We start from the raw sequence: 26,872 nt of genomic DNA on the forward strand, positions 1-26,872 counted from the left end.
CCACTCTCTGATCCTTTGCTATGGAAAGTAAGTACATGCCCCTCATTCAAATATTCCTCCTTTGCTCCATTTTCAGTGGTCACTCTGCCTTCTCTCTCTCCTTTCCCCACCCACAGGGCTTCTAAGCTAGAAGCCTGAAGTTGAGAAACCAGACCTGCAAGAATGCCTCAGAGAAGAGAAAATTTGGCTCTTAGTTCGTCAGATTTTTTTGAAACTTTGTTTCTGTTTCATTAATGTGGGCAAGCAACTCTGGGCAAAATCAGTCATTACTGTATTTCCTCAGGGCTCCCATAGTCCCCTGCAAATACCTCAAAATACATTTTATGCATTGTAATATTATGTATGTATTATTATCCATGTGTGTATCATGAGAGACCATGTCTTGTTCATCTTTGTACTCCTAGTGTCCAGGACAGTAGCGGGCACAGCATTCCTGGTTGTTTAAATGCAAACAATCAGCAATAAGGGGAAAGCTAAGCAACTGACATCATATTAACCAAATAGAATACAGGTACTCTGAATAAGACATGGTCTTAATATGTATTTAATCTAGGAGTTACACCCTATATCAATATAACAAAAATATGAGAGTATATAATAAATGTCATAAGGTAAACTTAAGTAACAGTTAACATTTGATAGATGCTTATTGTGTATCAGGTACTGTGCTGGTTCTCCATATGCATTAACCCATTTAGTCTCACAACAAATTCATGACATTATTCCCATTTTTACAGTTAAGGCAGCTTAGACACATAGAGGTTAAACAACTTGCCCAAAGGCACAGAGATGGTAAATAGCAGAACTGAGATTTGAATTTAGATAACCTGACCCCAGAGTAACTGTGCCAAACTCCTACCAATATTTCTTCCTGAAAGAGAGTATGGGAATTTAGAAAGAAGAAAACTTACCTTCAGTCGAGGGGATCATGAAAGAAGGGAATATAGAAACTGAAGAAAAGAAGAGGGGAGTGGGTTCCAGGTAGAAGAAATGGCATGAGCAGAGAGATGGAGAGGGAAAGTTAGCACTTAAGAGTTTATTACAGATTAGACTTCCAACTAGTTCAAGGATAACGGTGGCCCCTTAAATCCAAATCTCTCCACACATTCTCCAAAATATTCTTCAGATCAACTGGAAAAGCAAATAAAGCAACATAAAACCAATGCTGTCACCACCACTGGAAGACAGAGAATACTACAAACTTTAAATTACCCTTTAATGGAAAAATAAATACCAAATTCCAGCAAAGCTTTCTCTCAGTCTCCCACAAGTCATTCTAGAGACTGAGAGGGCTCTAGAAGAGCCCTGTGAAAGAGAAGAGGGAACAAAGGGCCCAATCGTGAGTTAGAGTCACTCCCAGAAAGAGAAATTCCACCTTAAGTATGAAAATACTGAAAAAGAGACCTGGTATATCAGAGTATTGACTACAAGCAAAGGATGAAAAGTCTGTGAGAATTCTATGAGACCCCTGGGAGGGAGCTGTGAAGGAGGAAAAGTTTCCACACACTAGGGAGCCCCTTCACTGCCAGGGGTGGGGGATAGGGGGAGAGGGAAGCTTTGGAGCCACAAAGGAGAGTGCAGGTAGTAGTATGAGAAAGGCGTTGCTTCTGGGAAAGAAGAGGATAAAAAGGAAGGAATAGGTGTTCTTTGGAAACTAAGTGCTGACAGGATGAACAAGTGCAGGGGAAAGACAAGATCCTACAAGTCAAAAGAGAACCCAAAATAGAAGAATACAGAATTCATTCCCACTCTCACCAAAAAAACAAAAACAAAAATATCCTTTAAAAGAAACTGCCCTTCATTCAGTGACAGAAGAAGGCACTCTTAACCTAGAAATCTTCTTGACCCTCACAAATGACCAATTCTGTCTGTGGAATTAATAAACAAAGGAGTGTTCATTTAAAAACAGAAACAGAAAACTATAATCAAAACATTTCTGCTTGTGAAAAACTCCACTTTAAAAAACAACACAAAATGGGGGGGGGGGGGGAAACCTGTAAGACAATAAACAACTAAATATCCTCAAACAAGCCTTTTGGAATACAAAGAAAACACCTTGAATTAGAAATTCAAACATAAGAACAGAATGAACAAAAAGCAGGAAGGAAATGAAACACAAGTGACTGAATTCAGGAAAAAAGCAAAGGAAGAGACAATATCACATCAGAAATAAAGACTAAATTTCATGGTTCCCAAAGAAGGATAGATTAGAATATAAATGTATTGAACAAATACAAGAAAACCACCAAAAAGAATAAAAATGAGATTAAAAAGGAAGTAAAAAGGATCAAAAATAAAGTGGTTGACATGGAATATAGGCAAAGATCCAACATATGTATAATTAAATTCTCTAAAGAAGAAAAACATGGAAATAGAATATTTAAAACTATAATCCAAGATAGCCTTACAAAAATAAAAAGACCTGAATATAAATACTGGAAGGACCCACCAGATACCTGAGAAAACTCACCCAGAACAATCAGCACTAAGATTTAGCTAAGTAAAACTATTAGACTTCAAAGATAAAGAAAAACTCCTCAGCATCTCCACTCAAAGAAATAAACAATTAAGATCCAAAGGCAAAAGAATTAGGCTGCACCAGACTTCTCAAAAGCTACATAAAAAAGCAACAAAAGAAGTTATTTTAAGGAAATTCAAACAAAGAAAGTGTAAATCAAGATTTTTATATCCAGCTATGCTATCTTTCAAGTATCAAGACCATACAGAAACAGTTTTAAACATCTAAGAACTCAGGGAATACTGTACTCTTGAGGAATCTACTAGAAAATGAGCTTCATCCAAGAGGTAACTGAAGAAACTTCAGTAAAAAGACTGATGGTGAGCATCTGATATATTAAACTGTAAATCTAAGACTAAAATAAAGGTGGGGCAAGATGGAAGGATAAAATATAAACAGTATATGTTCTGATAAAGTAGAAATAAGGCAACTGAAAAATTGAGAGGAGAAGGAATAAAGAAAAAGGGAAATAGAATAGACTAGTTTGAATGTTATATAGGCAATACATGGAAGTTACAGTATGCCATTTAAAAACTTATAAACCAGGAGAAGATGTTCAAGATGGCAGAGGAGTAAGACATGGAGATCACCTTCCTCCCCATAAATACAACAAAAATACATCTACATGTGGAACAACTCCTTCAGAACACCTACTGAATGCTGGCAGAAGACCTCAGACTTCCCAAAAGGCAAGAAAAGCCCCACGTACCTGGGTAGGGCAAAAGAAAAAACACAGACAAAAGAATAGGGATGGGACCCCTACCTCTGGGAAGGAGCTGTGAAGGAGGAAATGTTTCCACACACTAGGGAGCCCCTTCACTGGTGGGGAGGGGGGGTGGGGGGGAGGGAAGCTTTGGAGCCACGAAGGAGAGTGCAGCAACAGGGGTGCAGAGGGCAAAGTGAAGAGATTCCCACACAGAGGATCGGTGTCGCCCAGCACTCACCAACCTGAGAGGCTTGTCTGCTCACCAGCCAGGGCAGGTGGGGGCTGGGAGCTGAGGCTCGGGCTTCAGAGGTCAGACCCCAGGGAGAGGGCTGGGGTTGGCTGCGTGAACACAGCCTGAAGGGAGCTAGTGAGCCACAGCTAGCCGGGAGGGAGTCCAGGAAAAAGTCTAGACCTGCCAGAGTGGCAAGAGACCATTGTTTCGGGGTGTGCGAAGAGAAGGGATTCCTTCCCAGAGTGCCCACAGAAGGCAGAGCACTGTCTAAACGAGCTCCAGAGACAGGCATGAGCCACAGACATCAGCTTGGACCCCAGAGATGGCATGAACTGCTAAGGCTGCTGCCGCCACCACCAAGAATCCTGAGTGCAAGTGCAGGTCACTACCCACCCCACCCCCCCAGGATCCTGTGCAGCACGCCACTGCCAGGGTCCCGTGACCCAGGGACAATTTCCCCGGGAGAACACACGGCACGCCTCAGACTGTTGCAACATCACGCTGGCCTCTGCCACCTCAGGCTCACCCCACATTCCAATTATGACTACCATACCCCTCCCTCCCCCTGGCCTGAGTGAGCAAGAGAGCCCTAATCAGCTGCTGCTTTAACCCCCTCCTGTCTGGGTGGGTAACAGACTCCTGAGGGTGGCCTACATGCAGATGTGGGGCCAAAACCAAAGCTGAACCCCAGAAGCTGTGCGAACAAAGAAGAGAAAGGGAAATTTCTCTGTGCAGCCTCAGGAGCAGCAGATTAAATCCCCACAATCAACTTGATAAACCCTGCATCTGAAAAATACCTGAATAGACAATGAATGTTCCCAAAATTGAGGTGGTGGACATTGGGAGCAACTGTAGACTTGGGGTTTGCTTTCTGCATCTAATTTGTTTCTGGTTTTGTGTTTATCTTAGTTTAGTATTTAGTACTTATTGGTGGATTTGTTTATTGGTTTGGTTGCTCTCTTCCTTTTTATATATATGTATATTTTTTTAATCCTTTTTCTCTTTTTCTGAGTGTGTATGTGTATGCTTCTTTGTGTGATTTTGTCTGTATAGCTTTGCTTTTACCATTTGTCCTAGAATTCTGTCTGTTTGTTTTTTTCTTCCTTTTCTTCTGAGCCATGGGGCTGGCAGGGTCTTGGTGCTCTGGCCAGGTGTCGGGCCTGAGCCTCCAAGGTGGGAGGGCTGAGTCCAGGATATTGGACCACAAGAAACCTCCCCACCCCATGTACTATCAATCAGCAAGAGCTCTGCCAGAGATCTTCATCTCAGCACTAAGACCCAGCCCCACCCAAAGGCCAGCAAGCTCCAGTGCTGGATACCCCATGCCAAACAACTAGCAAGACAGGAACACAACCCCACACATTAGCAGAGAGGCTGCCTAAAGTCATACTGAGTTCAAAGACACTCCAAAACACACCACCGGACGCAGCCCTGCCCACCAGAAGGACAAGATCCAGCCCCACCCAACAGAACACAGGCACCAGCCCCCTCCACCAGGAAGCCTGCACAAGCCACTGAACCAACCTCACCCACTGGGGGCAGACAACAAAAATAATGGGAACTACGAACCTGCAGCCTGCAAAAAGGAGAACCCAAACACAGTAAGTTAAACAAAATGAGAAAACGGAGAAATATGCAGCCGATGAAGGAGCAAGGTAAAAACCAACCAGACCAAACAAATGAAGAGGAAATAGGCAGTCTACTTGCAAAAGAATTTAGAGTAATGATAGTAAAGATGATTCAAAATCTTGGAAACAGAATGGAGAAAATACAAGAAACGTTTGAAAAGGACCTAGAAGAACTAAAGAGCAAACAAACAATGATGAACAACACAATAAATGAAATTTAAAATACTCTAGAAGGAATGAATAGCAGAATAACTGAGGCAGAAGAATGGATAAGTGACCTGGAAGATAAAATAGTGGAAAAAAACTGCTGCAGAGCAGAATAAAGAAAAAAGAATGAAAAGAATTGAGGACAGTCTCAGAGACCTCTGGGACAATATTAAATGGACCAACATTCGAATTATAGGGGTCCAAGAAGAAAAAGAGAAAAAGAAAGGGTCTGAGAAAATATTTGAAGAGACTGTAGTTGAAAACTTCCCTAACATGGGAAAGGAAATAGTCAATCAAGTCCAGGAAGCGCAGGAAGTCCCATACAGGATAAATCCAAGGAGAAGCACACCAAGACACAAATTTATCAAACTATCAAAAATTAAATTCAAAGAAAAAATATTAAAAGCAGCAAGGGAAAAGCAACAAATTATATACAAGGGAAACCCCATAATGTTAACAGCTGATCTTTCAGCAGAAACTCTGTAAGCCAGAAGGGAGTGGCAGGACATATTTAAAGTGATGAAAGGGAAAAACCTACAACCAAGATTACTCTACCCAGCAAGGATCTCATTCAAATTTGACAGAGAAGTTAAAACCTTTACAGACAAGCAAAAGTTAAGAGAATTCAGTATCACCAAACCATTTACAACAAATGTTAAAGGAACTTCTCTAGGTAGGAAACACAAGAGAAAGACCTACAATAACAAACCCAAAACAATTAAGAAAATGTTGGTAGGAACATACATATCAATAATCACCTTAAATGTAAATAGATTAAATGCTGCAACCAAAAGACACAGACTGGCTAAATGGATACTAAAACAAGACCTGTATATATGTTGTCTACAAGAGACCCACTTCAGACCTAGGGACACACACAGACTGAAAGTGAGGGGATGGAAAAAGATATTCCATGCAAATGGAAATCAGAAGAAAGCTGGAGTAGCAATACTCATATCAGACACAATGGACTTTAAAATAAAGACTATTACAAGAGACAAAGAAGGACACTACATAATGATCAAGGGATCAATCCAAGAAGACAATATAACAATGGTAAATATTTATGCACCCAACACAGGAGCACCTCAATACATAAGGCAAATGCTAACAGCCATAAAAGGGGAAATCAACAGTAACAAAATAATAGTAGGGGACTTTATAACACCCCACTTTCACCAATGGACAGAGCACCCAAAATGAAAATAAATAAGGAAACACAAGCTTTAAAAGACACAGTAGACCAGATAGACTTAATTGATATTTTTGGACATTCCATCTAAAAACAACAGAATACACTTTCTACTCAAGTGCTCATGGAACATTCTCCAGGATAGATCATATCTTGGGTCACAAATCAAGCCTTGTTAAATTTAAGAAAACTGAAATTGTATCAAGTATCTTTTCCACCCACAACACTATGAGACTAGATATCAATTACATGAAAAAAACTGTAAAAAATACAAACACATGGAGGCTAAACAATACGCTACTCAATAACCAAGAGATCACTGAAGAAATCGAAGAGGAAATAAAAAAATACCTAGAAACAAATGACAATGAAAACACGACGACCCACAACCCTACCTCAAGAAACAAGAGAAATCTCAAATAAACAACCTAAACTTACACCTAAAGCAATTATAGAAAGAAGAAAAACAACAACAAAAAAAACCCCAAGTTAGCAGAAGGAAAGAAATTATAAAGATCAGATCAGAAATAAATGAAAAAGAAATGAATGAAACAATACCAAAGATCAATAAAACTAAAAGCAAGTTCTTTGAGAAGATAAACAAAATTGATAAACCATTAGCCAGACTCATCACAGAAAAACGGGAGACGACTCAAATCAACAGAATTAGAAATGAAAAAGAAGTAACAACTGACACTACAGAAATACAAAGGATCATGAGAGACTACTACAATCAACCCTATGCCAATAAAATGGACAATTTGGAGGAAACTGACAAATTCTTAGAAAAGTACAACCTTCCAAGATGGAACCAGGAAGAAATAGACAATATGAACAGACCAATCACAAGCACTGAAATTGAAACTGTGATTAAAAATCTTCCAATAAACAAAAGTCCAGGACCAGATGGCTTCACAGGTGAATTCTATCAAACATTTAGAGAAGCACTAACACCTATATTTCTCAAACTCTTCCAAAATATAGCAGACGGAGGAACACTCCCAAACACATTCTACAAGGCCACCATCACCCTGATACCAAAACCAAACAAAGATGTCACAAAAAAAGAAAACTACAGACCAATATCGCTGCTGAACATAGATGCAAAAATCCTCAACAAAATACTAGCAAACAGAATCCAACAGCACATTAAAAGGATCATACACCATGATCAAGTGGGGTTATCCCAGGAATGCAAGGATTCTCCAATATATGCAAATCAATCAATGTGATAAACCACATTAACAAACTGAAGGATTAAAAACTATATAATAATCTCAATAGATGTAGAAAAAGCTTTTGACAAAATTCAACACCCATTTATGATAAAAAATCTCCAGAAAGTGGACATAAGGGAACCTACCTCAACATAATAAAGGCCAAATATGACCATCCCACAGCAAACATCATTCTCAATGATGAAAAACTGAAACACTTCCTCTAAGATCAGGAAGAAGACAAGGTTGCCCAATCTCACCGCTATTATTCAACATAGTTTTGAAAGTTTTAGCCACAGCAATCAGAGAAGAAAAAGAAATAAAAGGAATCCAAATTGGAAAAGATGAAGTAAAACTGTCACTGTTTGCAGATGACATGATACTATACATAGAGAATCCTAAACATGTTACCAGAAAACTACTAGAGCTAATCAATGAATTTGGTAAAGTAGCAGGATACAAAATTAATGCACAGAAATCTCTTGCATTCCTATACACTAACGATGAAAACTCTGAAAGAGAAATTAAGGAAACACTCCCATTTACCATTGCAACAAAAAGAATAAAATACCTAGGAATAAACCTACCTGAGGAGACAAAAGACCTGTATGCAGAAAACTATAAGACACTGATGAAAGAAATTAAAGACGATACAAACAGATGGAGAGATATACCATGTTCTTGGATTGGAAGAATCAACTGTGAAAATGACTATACTACCCAAAGCAGTCTACAGATTGAATGCAATCCCTATCAAGCTACCAATGGCATTTTTCACAGAACCAGAACAAAAAATTTTACAATTTGTATGGAGAAACAAAAGACCCCGAATAGCCCATCTTGAGAAAAAAAAACGGAGCTAGAGGAATCAGACTCCCTGACTTCAGACTATACTACAAAGCTATAGTAATCAAGACAATATGGTACTGGCACAAAAACAGAAATATAGATCAATGGAACAGGATAGAAAGCCCAGAGATAAACCCATGCACCTATGGTCACCTAATCTATGACAAAGGAGGCAAGGATATACAATGGAGAAAAGACAGCCTCTTCAATGAGTGGTGCTGGGAAAACTGGACAGATACATGTAAAAGAATGAAATTAGAACACTCCCTAACACCATACACAAAAATTAACTCAAAATGGGTTAAAGACCTAAATGTAAGACTGGACATTATAAAACTCTTAGAGGAAAACAGAGGAAGAACACTCTTTGACATAAATCACAGCAAGATCTTTTTTGATCCACCTCCTAGAGTAATGGAAACAAAAACAAAAATAAACAAATGGGACCTAATGAAACTTAAAAGCTTTTGCACAGCAAAGGAAACTATAAACAAGACGAAAAGACAACCCTCAGAATGGGAGAAAGTATTTGCAAACAAATCAACGGACAAAGGATTTATCTCCAAAATATATTATCAGCTCATGCAGTTCAATATCAAAAAAACAAACAACCCAATCAAAAATTGGGCAGAAGACCTAAATAGACATTTCTCCAAAGAAGACATACAGATGGCCACGAGGCACATGAAAAGCTGCTCAACATCACTAATTATTAGAGAAATGCAAATCAAAACCACAATGAGGTATCACCTCACACCGGTTAGAATGGGCATCATCAGAAAATCTACAAACAATAAATTCTGGAGAGGGTGCGGGGAAGAGGGAACCCTCTTGCACTGTTGGTGGGAACGTAAATTGATACAGCCACTATGGAGAACAGTATGGAGGTTCCGTAAAAAACTAAAAATAGAATTACCATATGACCCAGCAATCCCACTACTGGGCATATACCCTGAGAAAACCATAATTCAAAAAGACACATGCACCCCAATGTTCACTGCAGCACTATTTACAATAGCTAGGTCATGGAAGCAACCTAAATGTCCATTGACAGACGAATGGATAAAGAAGATGTGGTACATATATACAATGGAATATTACTCAGCCATAGAAAGGAACGAAATTGGGTCATTTGTAGAGACATGGATGGACCTAGAGACTGTCACACAGAGTGAAGTAAGTCAGAAAGAGAAAAACAAATATCGTATATTAACACGTATATGTGGAATCTAGAGAAATGGTACAGATGAACTGGTTTGCAAGGCAGAAATAGAGACACAGATGTAGAGAACAAACGTATGGACCCAAGGGGGGAAAGCGGGGTGGGGGTTGTGGTGGTGGTGGGATGAATTGGGAGAGTGGGATTGACATATATACGCTAATATGTATAAAATAGATAACTAATAGGAACCTGCTGTATAGCACAGGGAACTGCACTTCGCTGTACAGTAGAAACTAACACAACATTGCAAAACAACTATACCCCAATAAAGATTTTTTTGAAAAAGAAATTATATCAAATTAAAAAGTCACGGGGCTTCCCTGGTGGCGCAGTGGTTGACAATCTGCCTGCCAATGTAGGGGACACGGGTTTGAGCCCTGGTCTGGGAAGATCCCACATACTGCGGAGCAACTAGGCCCATGAGCCACAACTACTGAGCCTGCGCGTCTGGAGCCTGTGCTCCGCAGCAAGAGAGGCCGCGATAGTGAGAGTCCTGCGCACCGCGATGAAGAGTGGCCCCCGCTCGCCGCAACTAGAGAAAGCCCTCGCACAGAAACGAAGACCCAACACAGCCAAAAATAAATAAATAAACAAATAAAATTAATCACACCTGCAAAGTCCCTTTAAAAAAAAAAATTAAAAAGTCACAAGGAAATGAAATGAAAAAGAACATCTTGTAGTTAGCTTTCCTTCTCATTGTATTACTGGATAGAGTAGACTCAGAAGCAAGCGGTCTTTGATTTCAGCCGAGAAGATAGTCTTGGAGCCTCTTTGTCTGTACACATGATTAGAATATCGTGGCCCTGAAAGGAATGAGATGAACCCATTGCTTCTAGAGCCATTTAAAACCCATTTAGTGATGGGCTCCAATTCCAAATAACTTATTCATCTTTATATACCACATGGGTATGGTTCTACCTAGCTCGATCTTACAATGTCATTATCTTATCTTATAAAGAACAACCGTTTACTCTTCCCAGTTTTGGCATGTTACAGATGATTGGATATTCCATACAAAATATATGCCAATTTCTGGCTTGGCCAACTGCAAGTATGAGTTTCTCAGGCTGATGGTTTATAAGAGAAGCAGGCTGCCTTCAGACATAACTTTTCCACTACAGAATACTGTTACAATATTTATCATTTTGTGGGAAAATATCAGAAACAATGTTTAAATATTTAGTCTTTATTATCTTTTGTTTGGACTTCCATTCTGTGAACAGGAATCAGTTATGCGGAAAGTTTTATAAGGTCCCTGTAGATCTCAAATTATGCATGCTGTTAGAAAACCTGCCATCATAAGCCACCTCATCAGTTAGGCGTTCTACCAGGGAATAGAGGAAAAAAGTGGTCTGTCCCTTCTTTAGATTTTTTTTTAATTTACCAACACTATTTTAGAAGTAACTAAATGCATGCAGTCCTCTGCTAAAGAGAACAGAAAAACCAGTATTCTCTTGATCATAAATGATATGGTTTTAAAACCTCTAATTAGGAGCAACCTAAATAGACAGTTGGTTTTGCAGGGTAAATATCATTGGAAAGAATGGCTACAAGTCAACTATTTTGAAAGCAAAGTTGCTATTTTTATAACCCCTCTATAGCTCTATAAATAGTGGTATCATTTTATTATCCTTTAGTTGTCCTTGATGTACATTTCAATTTGTCTTAGAAGGATATAACATAGTTTAAAGTTGGGAGTTTGACTGTTATTTTGTTGAAATTTTTCTTAAGACAAGTTTGGTATCTAGTTACAACTACCATGAGATTTTCAAGCTAAAAGTATGTGGTCACATTATATGGAGAGGAACTGGGATTCAACCATGGAGAAGCAGATTCATACAATTCCCTTAGCTCAGCTCCCTAGGCTCGGCTCCACCTACTAACCGAGGTGGCCAGCCTTCTTTTCAGGCACAGATTCTTGTTATTCAACTGGCAACACAGACCAACTGCTCCCTTGGTACGGATGGAAGAGGATTTGTCTGAAGCACAATGGCCCCATCATTTATCAAATCTGAGTTGAGAGAAACAATATTTAGGAAACATTGCCTGAAAAACATGGACTCCAGTCATTCCTCCAAATAATCTAAAATAACCTAATCCTACCCCTGAATCAAGCCAGGTCAGCAGAGCACAGGCATTTCTAAGGAATCTTTCCTTGTCCACCCCACAATGAATTGTGCTTTCCTCAAACATAATGAGCCATGTTGAGGGATGATGTAAGAAACAGCATCATAAAATCCTCATAAAATGCTGCTCATACATGGAACTATTTATGAAACCCCCCAGAATCAGAAATTCCTATCTGATCGTGGTGTTGAAAATAATTGTACTTCTCCCAAAAAACACTGCTTTGTTGTAACCTTATGGATAATATAACGGCTCCCTTTCTGACTGGATGGGTTGAAAACTTAAACCTAAACGTGTGAGCCACTAATGAACAAGTAAATAGGTTATAAGGATACGAACTATTCTTAGCTTTATCCGACATCTTTTTTTATGTCCCTGACTTTGTTTTCATTCTTCTTTAGGTTACCTATTTAACTTATTTTCTTTTATTTTATATACCTATGCAGGTCACTTAAAGTCCTTCCTAGAAAAAAGATGGGATATAAATTTAAAATTTTGTTTAAAAAAATTCTATATTTAATATTAACGTAATATCACAAAGGAAAAGATCAATAGATTGGACTGCTTAGAAATCTAAAAACATTACATGTCAAAAACACCATAAAGAGAATTAAAAGAAATGATAAAACAGGAGAAATATTTGACACAAATATTAAACTCTTACTATATGAATAAGTTGTATATATCAATAAGAACACAAAATTGAATAGATGAATAAAATAATGATGGTAAATAGATCAGTCAAGAAATTTGGATGTTGAAATAAATGAATTTGAAGGAACTTAAAATTGCTTTCCTAACATAGACTCCTAGAACTAGAATGGACCTTTCCTGATCAACCCTCTAACATTACAGAGGTCATGTGTGTTCAAGGCTGCTATTTACCTGTCTTCCCATTTTTATAAAGGAAAGGACAATTTTGGCCTCTCTCCACTCCCTACTCACTAATCCTCAAGGAATGAACAGTAAATATGTAATCTGACAGGTAAGAAGGAGACTACTATTCCTTGGGTCACATTTCCTAGTGGATGGAGTTCATACATTACAGGTCACTGCCCAAAAAAGATGCAGATTTTTGCTCTCTGGGACCTGCCTGCGCTTAGGCACAAGGGGCATGTGTATCTCCAGTCTCCAAGAGGTAAGTAACCGGTCTTTGCCCACTCCCTCTCCTCAGATCTTCAGCCTAAGTCTGTGTGGGTAAGCCAGGCAAGGTCCCCGTGAAGATCCAACTGCCCATACTTCCATGGGGAGAGGCAGTAGAAAACCCCATTTGGCCATTTCTAAGCCTCATTCTCCAATATAACTTTTAGTACTAGAAACTGTGTTAGGGGTAGTTCCTGGGAACTTGCTCAGGCAATAAAGCTGATATTTCCCTTCTCATTTGTCAGCCTGCAGGAAGGAGGGGTAAGATTCAGTCTCTCTCCCCTGCAACATGTGAATACACTGACTGGGACTCTGAGTTTATATAAAGAGAGGAGCCGCCACCGGGGAGCAAAGCACCATCAGGGAAGATGGAGGCTCTCGGTCTCTATAGCTGGAACTGCAAGAATAGATGAGGTAGATATTCGATTACCAGGAAAACTTCACAAATCAGGCAAAACACACAGGTTTCTTAGGCATGAGCACTTGGAATTATTTTGGTTATCACTTTTTTTTTTTTTTTTTTTTTTTTGGTCTTTCTCTTTATCGGGTCTTTTCTTTCAAGTGAGGGCTTTAAATTGCCCAGAAGTAGCTAAGGTCTATGTGGTTAGAGCAGTGCTGCTCAAATTATGGTCTGGCAGCATCAGCAAGGCCTGGGACTTGCTAGAAATGAAAATCTGGGGTCTTCACTCCAGGCCTGCTGAATCTGAACCTCTAGCATGGAGCCCAAGGACCTGTGCTTTAATAAGCTCTCCAGTTGATTCTTTGTTCGCTAACGTTTGAGAAGCACAAAGAGAGCATTAGTGGAAGATTTTGATAGATTTTAGAAAGCATTTGGGGGAGCCTGACATTAGCAGACAACAGGAGATTAGCTGCCCAAAACTCTGTCCCTCTTTATCTTGTTCAGAAGAAAGAGATCTGAGAAAGACTGAATCCATGGTTGGTCTACAGGCTCAGGAGTCACCCCAACACCACAGGCTCTCAAATTGCTCTGGATTGTTTTACAGAGCCCCAGACTGGGGATTCTACACCAGGGATTCTTCTTGGGTGGAGAGGATAAAATCCAGTGGGATTTTACAAACTCAAGTGCTGGGAAGGAGTCATAAAAGGTGTAGGCCTAGAACCCTCTGAGATTTGCCCAGCCTCTGAAAAAGGAATGAAATCAGTTTACAAAACAGGTTTTGATCTTGCAAATGGGACAAGATTAGGAGAGAATGGAATAAAGTGAAGGAAAGCACACCAAGGAGGAGAAGAAAATTTGAAATCACATTAGCCCAGCTAGAAAACTATGACAAGGAAAAGGAGCTATATCTAAACGTAACTGTTCTAAAGAGATTAGAAAAGTAGAAATATTTACTAAGTCAGGGAAATGGCTGAAAATCATCAAAGAGAAGAATAAAGGGACTATTTTGGAGAACAAACTAAAATGACCCCCCTAAAAGGGTACCCAGAGTCAGGTATTATTCTATCAAAAAGGATCCTCTTACAGTTTTAAATAGGGAACCCAGAGTAGGCACTAATGGAGAACTCTTTAATAACTGGAGTTGTGGTGCTATGTAGTTACAGAAAACGTGGACATATTTAAAAAGAGAAATACTAGAAGGATCAGTGTAGAATTCTTCAGGTATCATTAAATGAATTCCAAGGTGGCATTGTCCTTACAGATGAAAGAGAGGGTATAGCCCAGGCTATAAGGAAGCCTGCCTGGGAAATGCAAGGATTTAGAACTTGAAAAGAAGGAACAGAAAAGCAGAGAAATATTAAGGAGGATCCAGGGAGCATGACCCTTGATCAGGGCTGAGGTTATAGGCTGAACTGAATAAAAATAAATACCTCCTAATAAAAGGGAAAGGTGGGCAGAATTTACCTGAACACTGGGTGAACGTGGCACCATTCTTGCTCTATAGAGACCTCACAGGCAGAATCGAAAGTAATATGTTAGGAGAACAAAAATGTAAGTATGAAAACAAAAAGCAAATATAGAGAAGGAAAGTCCTAAGACCAAGCAAATGTATTAGCCAGGCCTGGGGAGGAAGAAGGAACAGAAACAGCTGGCATGGAAGGTTGAAAGCTTACTACTCAGCTGGCCTGCCGGAGCAGTAGGAATACTTAGAAGGACCTGGAACACTGGACGATTATCTCTCCCGATGCAGAAAAGGAAATGGTGGCAGGAAAAATGCTTCAGTTCCCATCAAAGAAGCACAGGCAGTTCAAGTCTCAGAAATTCAGTTCTAAGGAAAGGTGGGGCTTGGGTGAAAAACCACTAAAACTAAGGGACTTCCTAGACCTCATTAGACCAGTGAAAACACAGGTTCCAGAAACTCAACAGCAGCTCAAGGATTAGCTGAGGGTAATACTCCAGGGAAGACAAGGGAAACCTCCTAACCAGGAAGCAGGACTCAGAAGCAAGGCATTCAATAATAGGAAGCCACGTTGCTCAGAATTAAAACAATACTTAGGATCTTTCTGGAGATAGAGAAATTCCGAGAAAACAGCAGGAAACTGGGAGTGTGAAGGAGGCAGGCATGCAAGACAATGCACTTCTTTTTTTTTTTTTTTTTTAGTTAAATATGAGTTTATTGCAGTACTTTTCTCCTCATTTGGCATGTTCCCTCCTTCTTTTTTGTTGTTGTGGTATAATTAATTTACAATGTTGTGTCAGTTTCAAGTGTACGATTCAGGTATACAATTTTACATATATATCTGTTCTTTTTCAGATTCTTTCCCATTATAGGTTATTACAAGATATTGAGTATAGTTCCCTGTGCTATACAGTAGGTCCTTGTTGTTTACCTACCTTATATACAGTAGTGTGTATAGGTTAATCCCAAACTCCTAATTTATCTCTCCCCCTGCCCTCCCGCTATCCACCCCCCAGCAACCGTAAGTTTGTTTTCCATGTCTGTGAGTCCATTTCTGTTTAAGACAGTGCATTTCACTTGAAGAGTTTCCTACTATAAATATGGGATGTCCTGCTCACAAAGAAAGGAGGCTCTTTCACTACACAGATCAAGATCTTCAGCAATGGTGGAGGGTAGGTAGAAAAAGGGCTCAAAGGAGACATGAAAATAAAAGGTTCTAAATACTTGGGATAGACACCAAGAAAGACCTGGAACCACCATTGGCAAAGTTCCAAAATTTTCAAAAAGCATAAATTTCTTTCCCCCACAACAGATGGGAAGCCTGGTGTCAGACTGAATCCAATAACCTCAAGAGAAGAGATTTCCCAAATTAAGTTGAAATTCACAGGGGGTGGACTTCAGACAGCTGAGTAACCTATAGAGGCTGTCACATCACATGCTACATTATATGCACTACTGATAATCTGGGGTCCACATTGCAAAGGATGAGGTAACGATAGTCTCACTTTCTGAACTTGACACCATGGCCCCCTCGTTATACTCAAGCTAGAGACCTCATCTCCCACCACTTTCTCCAGCTCACTCTGCTCCAGCCACGCTGGCTCCCTTGATGTTCCCAGAACATGCCAAGGACATGCCTGTCATTTGGTGTTCCCCCCCACTTCCTTCAGACCTGTGCTTACGTGTCTCTTTATAATAGAGGCCTTCCCTGACCATCAATTGCCACTCCCTTTGCCAAGCTTTATTCTTCATCTTACCACTTAGCCCCACCTAACATCTGATGTATTTCCTTACTTGTTTATCTGTCTCCTCTCCAACCTCCTGACTCCAACCCCATGACAACTGAGTCTGTTTTATTGCTGCTACATTGTCAGCTATCAGAACCTGCCTGACACACAGTAGATAAGAAATGAACATTTATTAAACGAATGCATTTACACACCCATTACATTTGAAGTTTTTGCTCACGGTCCAAGGTTGAAAAAAGCAAGGTGGGTCTAGACTGACTTATGCACTAGGTTCTAGGAACAAAATTTTCCTTTTTTTCTTTTTAAGCACTAAATATTTAGTAAAAAGCAGTAGATGTACTGATTAAAAATGAGGGCCCTGGAGCCAGAATGCCTGTATTCAAATCCCAGTTGTACATCTCACTAAGTGCGTGATCTTGGGCAAGTTGCTTACCTTCTCTGTGCCTCATGATCTTTAATCTGTAAAATGGGAATAAAATAATGCCGTCCTCAAAAGGTTGGGTAGGTTTGGGTTGACCGAAGGATAGCACTTTGAAAAATGCCTGGACATCTTCAGTGCTCAATAAACAAAGCTAGTATTGTCATCACCATTATTATGTACTAGGAACCGTTCTAAACATTTTACTTGCATTACGTCACGTACGAATCACTCAGAAGGTAACTGAGGCCCAGGTGCAAGAAGAACGTATCTAAGCCATTGGCTTTTCTTTTTTAATTGAGATGAAATTCACACAACATAAAATTAACCACTTTAAAGTATACAATTCAGTGATATTTAGTACATTCACAGTGTTGTATAACTATCACATAACTTTGCTTTTCTAAGTTTTGTATCTCTGGGACTCATGCTGAGAAATGGGACAATGAAACTTGGAATAAGATTAATTCAACTTTGGAGGTACCTAAGAAGTAACATCTACTACAAAAAAAAAGATTTATAGGATGTAACAGCTAGAACACACTCTCTGTCTCAGGGAGGCCACTCTAACAGAGGCTTAGTAGAGAAGGCACTGGGGAGGAAAGAACCTGGGACTTGAGTGCCTTTACACGTTAATTTACAAGGAAAAGTGGGTGTTATTTTTAGACTTTAATTTCTCTGAGGATTTAATAATTGGAGGAAATGCATATTCAAATTGTGAGCATTATTCTGTAGCCAGAAATGTATGTGGGGGCTAGGTTTATGCTGTCAGGAGGTCTTCATTGTGCAACCTCTGCTGATAAAAGGCACAATCTGAGATGAAAAATACAATAAAGAGTGAATTTTCAGCCTCCGGTACTGCATGGCCCTCATTTGTGTCTACTGCATTTCAGAGCCTTCCAAGTACAAAGACCAATGTGCCCACTACTGACCCATAAAGATCAGTTGGTGAACAGGATAAAGGCCTCAGGAAGGTAGGAGCGAGACCTATCTTATTCTACTATTTTCTTTCAATGGTTGCCCATAAATTTGTCCGTTAAACCCAACTGATGAGGGACTTCCCTGGTGGCACAATGGTTAAGACGCCGCGTTCCCAATGCAGGGGGCCCAGGTTCCATCCCTGGTCAGGGAGCTAGATCCCACATGCATGTGGCAACTAAGGAGCCCGCGAGCCACAACTAAGACCCAGCACAACCAAATAAATAAATAAATATTTTTTTAAAAAAAGCAACCCAACTGATGAAAGAACAAAAGAAATGGTAGAGACTTCTGCATCCCTCTCCGCTAGGGAGGGCTGTGGAGTTGACACAGCCGCCTCTATTTGGCTTCCTTGCAAGCAACAGGAGAAGGAGCCTGACCTGCTTTAGGCCACTGTTCTCTGTGTCGGGTTAATGTACTCGTACAGCGCCGTCAGGAGGCCTCCTTGTCCTACCCATGTTCAACACACTGCAGCTCACGTTTCTGATCTCCTGGAAGTTAGTTCTAGTTGCCCATAATGACTACCCTTAGAGTCCAGCTGTCTTAAATTTGAGGTGAGAGATAGGAAGCCTTACAGTATTCTCAATCCATCACTCCTAGGAATTCCTGAGTAAAGCAGTCCACTCCTGGTCTGTACCGTCTCTGAGCCAGAACCCAAGTGGGAAAGGGGAGAGGTGGTAAGATTCAGGGACCCTGTGCCCCAGAAAACATTGGTAGTTTGTTAGAACTAGAACCCAGGTCTCTTGACTCTGAGACTATCATTCTTTATGCTGCCCCATGTTGTACAGTTCAATACACATATTTAACTTGTTGTCTTGAGATACCAAACAGAAAGACATCTACACCCACCTGCTGGTGCGGTTGTTATTGTTATTTGCACTGAGTGCTGCTCGGGAGATCCCAGGAGGGTGACATTCACTGTGTACTCAGTTGCTGGATACAGATCTAAACACACCACTGCGGTTTGTTCCCTCGTTGTGAAGTTAAATGATGTTGCGTGATAAAAATTATGCAGATACCGCCTTTGACCTAGAACTTTAAACTGTTGGGAGATTAAAAGAAAGCGATGCATTAAATTCATTTGGCTTGCAGATGTCTAGACTATAAGCAAAATGGAAAGAAAGCAGGAAGGTTCCTTCTACTTGTCCTCACCCACACAGAATTATTTTTAATACAATAGCAGGCTAAACTGGACAAGAACTTTACAAAGCTACCCTACGTACCCTATTCAACCTCCCTCTCAACCAGCTATAAGACTAAGCTTAAAATGCATAACTACATCTCAGATGGACGAAATGTCAGGCTATTCTAAAGTAACCCCTTGAGCCTTCCCAGGTGAAGGAGACTGTACTGGAGTTACTGGGCAAAATTCTTTTCATTTCTTTTCATTCATAAGGAATCCATAGACAAGCCTCATGGAACAGACTTTTTACACTGTATGAGGACTATCCCAAATTATGCATTCAAAGCAACTGAGTCATGGTACTTCACTGGAGCCTTCCTATTAGAGTTCTGGGAAACAGTTTTTGGTCCACAGAGTCATCACACACACTGGTAACCCAATAATGCTCTAACCACTGCCAACTCAAGATGTATGTATAATACAGGGATTTATAAGAGAAAAAAAAAAAAAACATGTGAAGGTCACAGAAGTAATACGATCAGCTCTTGATCAATCAATGTGTTTTAGCTGGATGTACATGTTTTTAGTGTTTCCTTTGATGCTTGTGTCATTGGCTATTCCACCCTCTACCCTTCCTCATCACTGTCATTCTTCCACAGACATCCAAAACCCTGGCTCATTTGGGAGATTCCTCTCTCCCCCAATTCCTAGCATTCTCTTGGGTAACATAAAGGTCCTTATAGGTAAGCCATCAAAACCTGGCCTCAGAGTTGCTTGAGTTCAGTGCTGTGAAGTTCCTCCACTCCGCTTCAGCTACCCACATCCACTGCCACGTCCTTGACTGTCATCCTCGGAGCTGCTCCACCAACATCTCACAATTCCTTGTTCTTCTGGACCACTCATTCCCACTCAGTCTGTCTCTCTCAGGAAATCCCCCAAGATTTCCTCACTCAAGATTTTCTACCAATATTTTAACACCCCCATCCTCATCTTCCCACCTATCTTGGATACCATTGTCTATCACTTCCACCATTCTCTTTGCCTGATACCCTCAACACCCTTGCTGCTTTGTTCTCAATTTCACCCATTCTTGAAAACTCAAAGCCCTGGGCCAATCCAGATGTTTGACTTCACCACTTCTGCATTCAGACTGCTGCCCTCTGCTGGAGAAAAACCTCACAACTATGGAGGCTGCATTTCTATACAAAGTCAGTCTCATCCTAAACTACATGTAGTTCAGTCTATAAACAAAAAATTACTTTCTAGTTAACAAACTTTGGATCACACTGTCTGTACAATTTTATAATATAGTCCTTTTACTTAACAACATATTAGAAAGTTTTTCTCTATCATTAATTCATTCTATAAATAGACAGACTGCCTATTATTTGCCAGCCAGAGTATACAGTGTTGGTTATACAATAGTAAATAAGATACAGATCTTAACCTCAAGGAACTCACAGGTAAGTATCTAGGCAAATAAAATACCCAGGGATAAGTGTTATAATACATGAAGCTGGAGGAGTACCCAGGAGGGACACCTGACCCTCCTCTTTGGGGATCAGGGAAGGCTTCCTCATCTTAATTGTGCACTGAAAGAGAAATTAGCATTAACCAGGTGAGTTGGGGATGTGAAAAGTAAGGGTAGGAAAAACAATTCAGAGCAGGGACAGCGTTTGGGGGAGGAGGTCAATGAAGGCCTCCCACCAGGGAGATGACTGAGCTGAGTCATTGAACTCTTTAATCACTTTAGTGTAGGACATGAAGTGAGAATCATTTATCTTCTTAACCAAGTAGTTAACCAGTTGTCCCAGAACCATTTATTTCTGTACCCATTTGAAAAATAATCTTTGTTTTATATTAAGTTATTTGGGTATCTGAATATATTTCTAGGTCCAGTGTTCTTTCCAATATTAAAATTTGAATATTTCACTCACCTGCTTAAAATCCTTCAGTGCCTCCATATAGACATAAAAAATAAGATCCAAGCTTAAAAGTACAGGGTACAGGGATGATCACTATCCAAATTTTTGCCTCATCTCCTCCTACTCCCCCTTGCTTTCTCTGTTCCCCAAGAAAGCCACATTCTCAATTATCCAATAAGCTATTCGACTTGCCCACACTGCCCTTCTTCACCTCATCCAACATCTTTTATCTGGTTAATTCCTACTTACTGTTTATGACTCTGCAATGTTTTTGCTTCTTGTTAAAAAAATTGTACCTGGACATGGGGACTTCCCTGGTGGGCCAGTGGTTAAGACTCCGCACTCCCAATGCAGGGGGCCCAGGTTTGATCCCCGGTCAGGGAACTAGATCCTGCATGCTGCAACTAAGACTCAGCGCAGCCAAATAAATATATTTTTTTAAAAATTGTACCTGGACATATATACACATACATACAGTCTCCTATTCCATTTATTTACTTTTTATCAAAGCTCTCATTACACCATATTGTAGTTGTCTGTTTACTTGTATGTTTATATTAGTTCAAATAGAACTTCCAGGTCCTAATACATGATATTCTTTTGGTAAATGGTTAATGAATTAATTCTAATTTAATACTTACTTAGTCTACTCTCTGCCAGATGATTTGCTAGGCACTAAAAATGATACAAAAATAATAAATTTCAGTTCCTGCCTGAATATACTTATAATTTTACTTGAGATTTGTGATGTTTATAAATTCAAGTTAAGTGAGGACCAAGAGCCCTGCAATAAGTTTCTTAAAAACCCACATCCGTGTGTGAATTTGATGACAAAATAAGCTGCAACTATAAATGAACCAAAATAAAATATAATACATGTGAAATACCAGACAGAGAAAATGATAGCAAATCACCCAATAGTGTCTTCCTTCAATTTAGTCCCTCACTTGCAGCCATCTCACATTCATCTCTAGAAACAAAAATCAAACAATCTAGAAGTTCACTCCATTAGTGTTTTTAAATACTCTGGATCCCCACTTGGAGAGCACCCAAATTTTTAAGTGACACAATTCATTAACGAATAGCATAAGAGATCTTCTTACTTGGTACATTCGTTCTGATCCAACTTTCCTAGAATGCCTGTTCAATTTCAAACAAGCTTCATTATGTATTGAAATATTGAAAATCCTGTCATCTTCTAAGAGATCATCACCTAAAAGATAAGAGAGAACACAGGGAAAGGTTGCATCTTCTTAGCAAAACATACCATGGCCAAGGACAGCTGAAACTCTGAGAGCCAACAGAGTGTTTAACAGCAGAAGCATCAGATCTGGCTTCAAGTCCTAGCTCTACAACTTCTTAATTGCATGACCTTAGCTAAGTCACCTAACCCCTCTGAACCTCAGTTTCCTTATTTGTGGAATCAAGTAATCAGGTTTGCTTTTCTTATATCATAGGCTGTTGAATCAAATGAAATAATGCATATTTTAAAACTGTTGTAAACTAACAAGGCTGTGAGATTTTTAGAGAGTTAATTCTATCACTTGGATGGCCCATAAGTAAAATGTCATGAAGGTAAGTATATCAATAGCCAGAAAGTCTGAGAATAAGGAAAAAGCTGAATAAAAGTCAAAGGTCAGGGATTAGAACTCTCAGAGCAGGTGTTTCCAACCTAGAAGATGACCAGAAAGTAGATGACCAGGCAAGATGTTTATTCTCACAGCAGACAGTATTTCAAGAGCTACTCAGATGAGGCAATGAAATAATCAGAGAGCTGATATATTTGCATCGCTATATAGAAAAAAAGTCATTTCATGCCTCCTGCAGCCTAATTCATTCCTTCGATGTTCTATTTCCTTAATGCAGGAAACGAAAAAAAAGAAGAAGAAGACGAAATTTGTTACTAATGAATTAAAGAACCAACCCACAGAGAGTCTAGTAGTACCATGGCTAATTTTCAAGGAAAAGCAAATTTCCTAACAAACAGGTCTGTACATTTTCTACAAATGAGAAAAAGTTAAATGTCTACAGAGAGAAGCTTTTTATCACTATAAGATAGTTATATTTCTCCCACGGGAGTCTTTGCTACCTAAGAAATAATAATGATAACAATAAAGTATTCTACTCAAAATTGGAATTGTCCACAGCATTTTAAATATCACTGACATAGGCAGCACTAGGCAATTAGCTGTGGGAGAAAATATTCTTGGTTAGCTCTAACTGGAAAATGTAAAATATGGCTATGAGAGAGAATTTGAAGACCTATCACAATGTGCTCTCCGTTATCTTCATAGCTTTCATTTTCAAGATTTCATAAGGACACCAGAAACAAAAATTTCCCCATGTACGCACATGATTTTGAGGTATACCAAATATATGTACGTGAGAAATACCACATATAGTATATGTCTGTACACAAACAGAGCATAAAGCAGAAGTATTGTCTGCAGAGTTCCCATCTCAATACGATTTTCCCACCTATAGCCATTATAGTCTGAAAACAAAGGCATCTGGCTCCCACTTCCCACCTCCAACCCTGACAGAAGTGACTGAGAATAGTGGAAATGGGTCAAAATTTGCATCTGGGTTGGAAAGAAGGATTGACTGCCATCCATAAGGCAGAAACATGAAGATATATCTGCTTAGCACAATGTGGAAGAGACTAGGTAAAGAAAGATGCTGAGAGCTCTATGCAACATGCCTTCCAAGCAAAGGAGCAGGGTTCCAAAATCTCAAAGGAAGGAATAGGGGAGGACTGGTGCCCATAGAGGTAGGGGCTGGAAGCAAGGATAGGCCACAGGACTGCTCCAGCTGGAGCCATTTAGCCTGGGGGTTCCCAATCCTAAATGCACATCAACCTCACCCAGACATGGCAGATCTAAAATAAGCTTGGACATCTGTGGGGTTTTTTGTTTTGTTTTTTTTACTTCACCAGGCAATTCTGATAGGCACCCAGGGTTATATACTCTGCTATCACTATTTCTACTTCTAATAATAATAATAATAATAATAATAGCCTTTCCTTAGCACAATGGAGATCAGTAACAGGGAAGGACTTCTAAGGGGAGGCCTAGGGACCTGGAGGTTCCACCTGACAGACAGCCTGGGTCGGCAAAAGGAGAGACTTGGTTCCTTCCTGCCTCTGTAGGCTATGGCACCATAATGAAGCCAGGCAATGCTGAGCTGGCCCAACAGCTACAGCTTCACCACTCAAGATAGCAAAGTGCTCAGAAATAAAACTCAGGGCAGTAGGTTTTCTCACAGCTGCTCTCCAAAGGATACTGGATCATCCAACCAGCAGGAAATCCTTCAAGATGAGACCTGAGATAAGCGTACCAATATTATCCAATAAAAAGTAAGATCAAAGGGAATGCCATCCATTTTATTATGAGGGAAATATCAAACCTAAATAAAACTTTTATCTTCCAAGGATAAATAATATAGAAAGGGGGGGGGCGAAAGCCTATGAAATGATTTTACAAAGAAGAAGAGGGAGATCGCGCCTAGAAGGCAAAGAATGGACACTGTTGAAAAAAAATAGTGAGCAAAACAATGGTAAAATTCAGCAACATCTGTTCTGTACTTTCAGTAAAAAAATTTTAAAGATGATTCAAACAGATTAAGGATGAGATGGTAAGAGAATGTGATAGCAGAGAGGAAGCTGGTTGAGAGAGGCAGAAATAAAAAGGGAACTAGAAGAGACAAAAAACAAAAAGAAATGAAAGTGCAACAACAGAATTTAAAGTGCATCAGAAATGTCAATGCAGGGACTTCCCTGGTGGTGCAGTGGTTAAGAATCCGCCTGCCAATGCAGGGGACACAGGTTCGAGCCCTGGTCCGGGAAGATCCCACATGCCATGGAGCAACTAAGCCCCTGTGTACCACAACTACTGAGCCTGAGCTCTAGAGACCGTGAGCCACAACTACTGAGCCCGCGTGCCACAACTACTGAAGCCCACGCACCTAGAGCCCATGCTCCGCAACAAGAGAAGCCACCGCAATGAGAAGCCCACGCACCGCAACAAAGAGTAGCCCCCACTTGCCGCAACTAGAGAAAGCCTGTGTGAAGCAACGAAGACCCAACACAGCCAAAAAATTAATTAACTAATTAATTAATTAATCTTTAAAAAAAAGAAATAGTGCATATATGAATAAATGCATATAGAGAACAAACTTGCTACATACTCACAGAAGGCAAAGGAAAAAGGCACGGATATAAAAAAAGAGAAAATAGAAGACCAATGCAGACAGACAAGGAATTCCACATAGGAGTATTTGAAGAGCAAAAACAAACAAACAAAAACAATAATCAGAGATTTAATGAAAGAAAATATTCCTAATGTGTAGATAGATTGAAATTTGAAGATCCAAAAACTCACAGGGTACTAGGAAAACTTTGCGAAAAACATTAACATGTATATAACCCATGACTGAAATTTCATGAAAGAAAGGACTCATGTCTCATTCACTATTGAATTCCTGATGCCTAAAACAATGTCAAACACATAGTAAGTGGTCAAAACATTTACCATGTGCAAGTAAATGATTAAAGTCTTGAACTTCACACGTAAAGAAAGCTTCTATGATATCCAGGCTGAAAAATCAGATTGTCTACATAGGATTTTTTTTTTTTAATCACACCTTCAAATTCCTCTTTCAAAACTTTAAATTCCTAAAGCCAATGTGAAATGCCACCAGAATTCTGACAACAAAGGTTTTGGCCCAAGAATTTTATCTTCAATCAAGTTCCTATTCACTTGTGAAGACAACAAAAGGATGTTCTCAGATAATCCTGGGCTCAGAAAGTATCCCATTCCTCAGTAAGAAGATAGAAATCACTGTGCAGAGAGAGAAATAAAAATACAGAGAAAGATAGAGATGTTTTGGTATGAAAGAACTGGCAGTAAACACTGAAACTATTAAAACATATACCTATTTAAATAATTGTTATGAATATTGCTATAAATTAATATAAAAATGAATCCTTTAAAGATGTAGTACATGTTAAAAATAATTAAAAATAAGAAGCTGGCAATAAAATGCTGTATTAAACCAATAACATAAGGGAAGCAAAAGGGGAAGGAATAAAAGGAAGTAAAGAATGCTAACTTCCTTATCTTACTGGGGGAGAAGTTAACATTATTTCAGTCAACACAGGCAATAAGAGAAATACACATTCAAATAGGATTTTTTTATTTTTGTTTTTTAATGTGTAATGCAGAATAAAAGCAAAATCTATACTGTTTGAATCACTGAAAAAAGAAAATCCATGCAGCAAAAAGAGAAAACAATGGACATAGCAACATAGCATAAAAAAGAGAAAAAATTAAGATGACAGAAGAAAGGAAAACCATATCACAAACAACACTAATGTAAATTGCTTAACTACTACTTTTCTCAAAACGGTTTGCAACATATGCTGTCTCCTAGAGTACATCTGTAGCGATGTTATCCAGATAGCTTTTAAGAAGAACAAAAGGGGGGCAAAGGCATATCATGCAAATAGAGCACAAAGAAATCAAGAAAATCAGGGAAAAAAAAATTAAATAGGCTAAAGTGAGCCACTTCTTAATAGTGGAAGTAAGAATCTACAATTAAGATATCAATCACGAACATAAATATCATAACATCAAAATGTGTGAAACAAAACAATTAGAATTTCTAAGAGAAACTGAGAAGAATGGCAATCCAAGTAAGCAAAAAACAGTAACAACAACAAAAACAGAAGTCCTGAAAAACCTTACTACTAGAGTTGATTTAAGACTAGATCTTACCTTACA

The 26,872-nt window shown here is 39.3% G+C and overlaps 1 protein-coding gene across 17 annotated transcripts in view; it reads right to left on the reverse strand.

Annotated features, from left to right (window-relative positions):
* The window catches only part of SUSD1 (sushi domain containing 1), a 149,049-nt gene that overhangs the window by 67,171 nt on the left and 55,006 nt on the right, over nt 1-26,872 (reverse strand). For all 17 annotated transcript variants that reach the window (XM_059925303.1, XM_059925302.1, XM_059925312.1 and 14 more), the window contains exons 9-10: nt 22,196-22,305; nt 18,894-19,086 (exon numbers count right to left, since the gene is read on the reverse strand). In XM_059925303.1, coding sequence (XP_059781286.1) covers nt 18,894-19,086; nt 22,196-22,305 — 303 coding nt within the window. The remainder of the gene's footprint in view (nt 1-18,893; nt 19,087-22,195; nt 22,306-26,872) is intronic.

Source organism: Balaenoptera ricei, chromosome 6 (assembly GCF_028023285.1).
Source record: "Balaenoptera ricei isolate mBalRic1 chromosome 6, mBalRic1.hap2, whole genome shotgun sequence".
Lineage (NCBI taxonomy): Eukaryota > Metazoa > Chordata > Mammalia > Artiodactyla > Balaenopteridae > Balaenoptera > Balaenoptera ricei.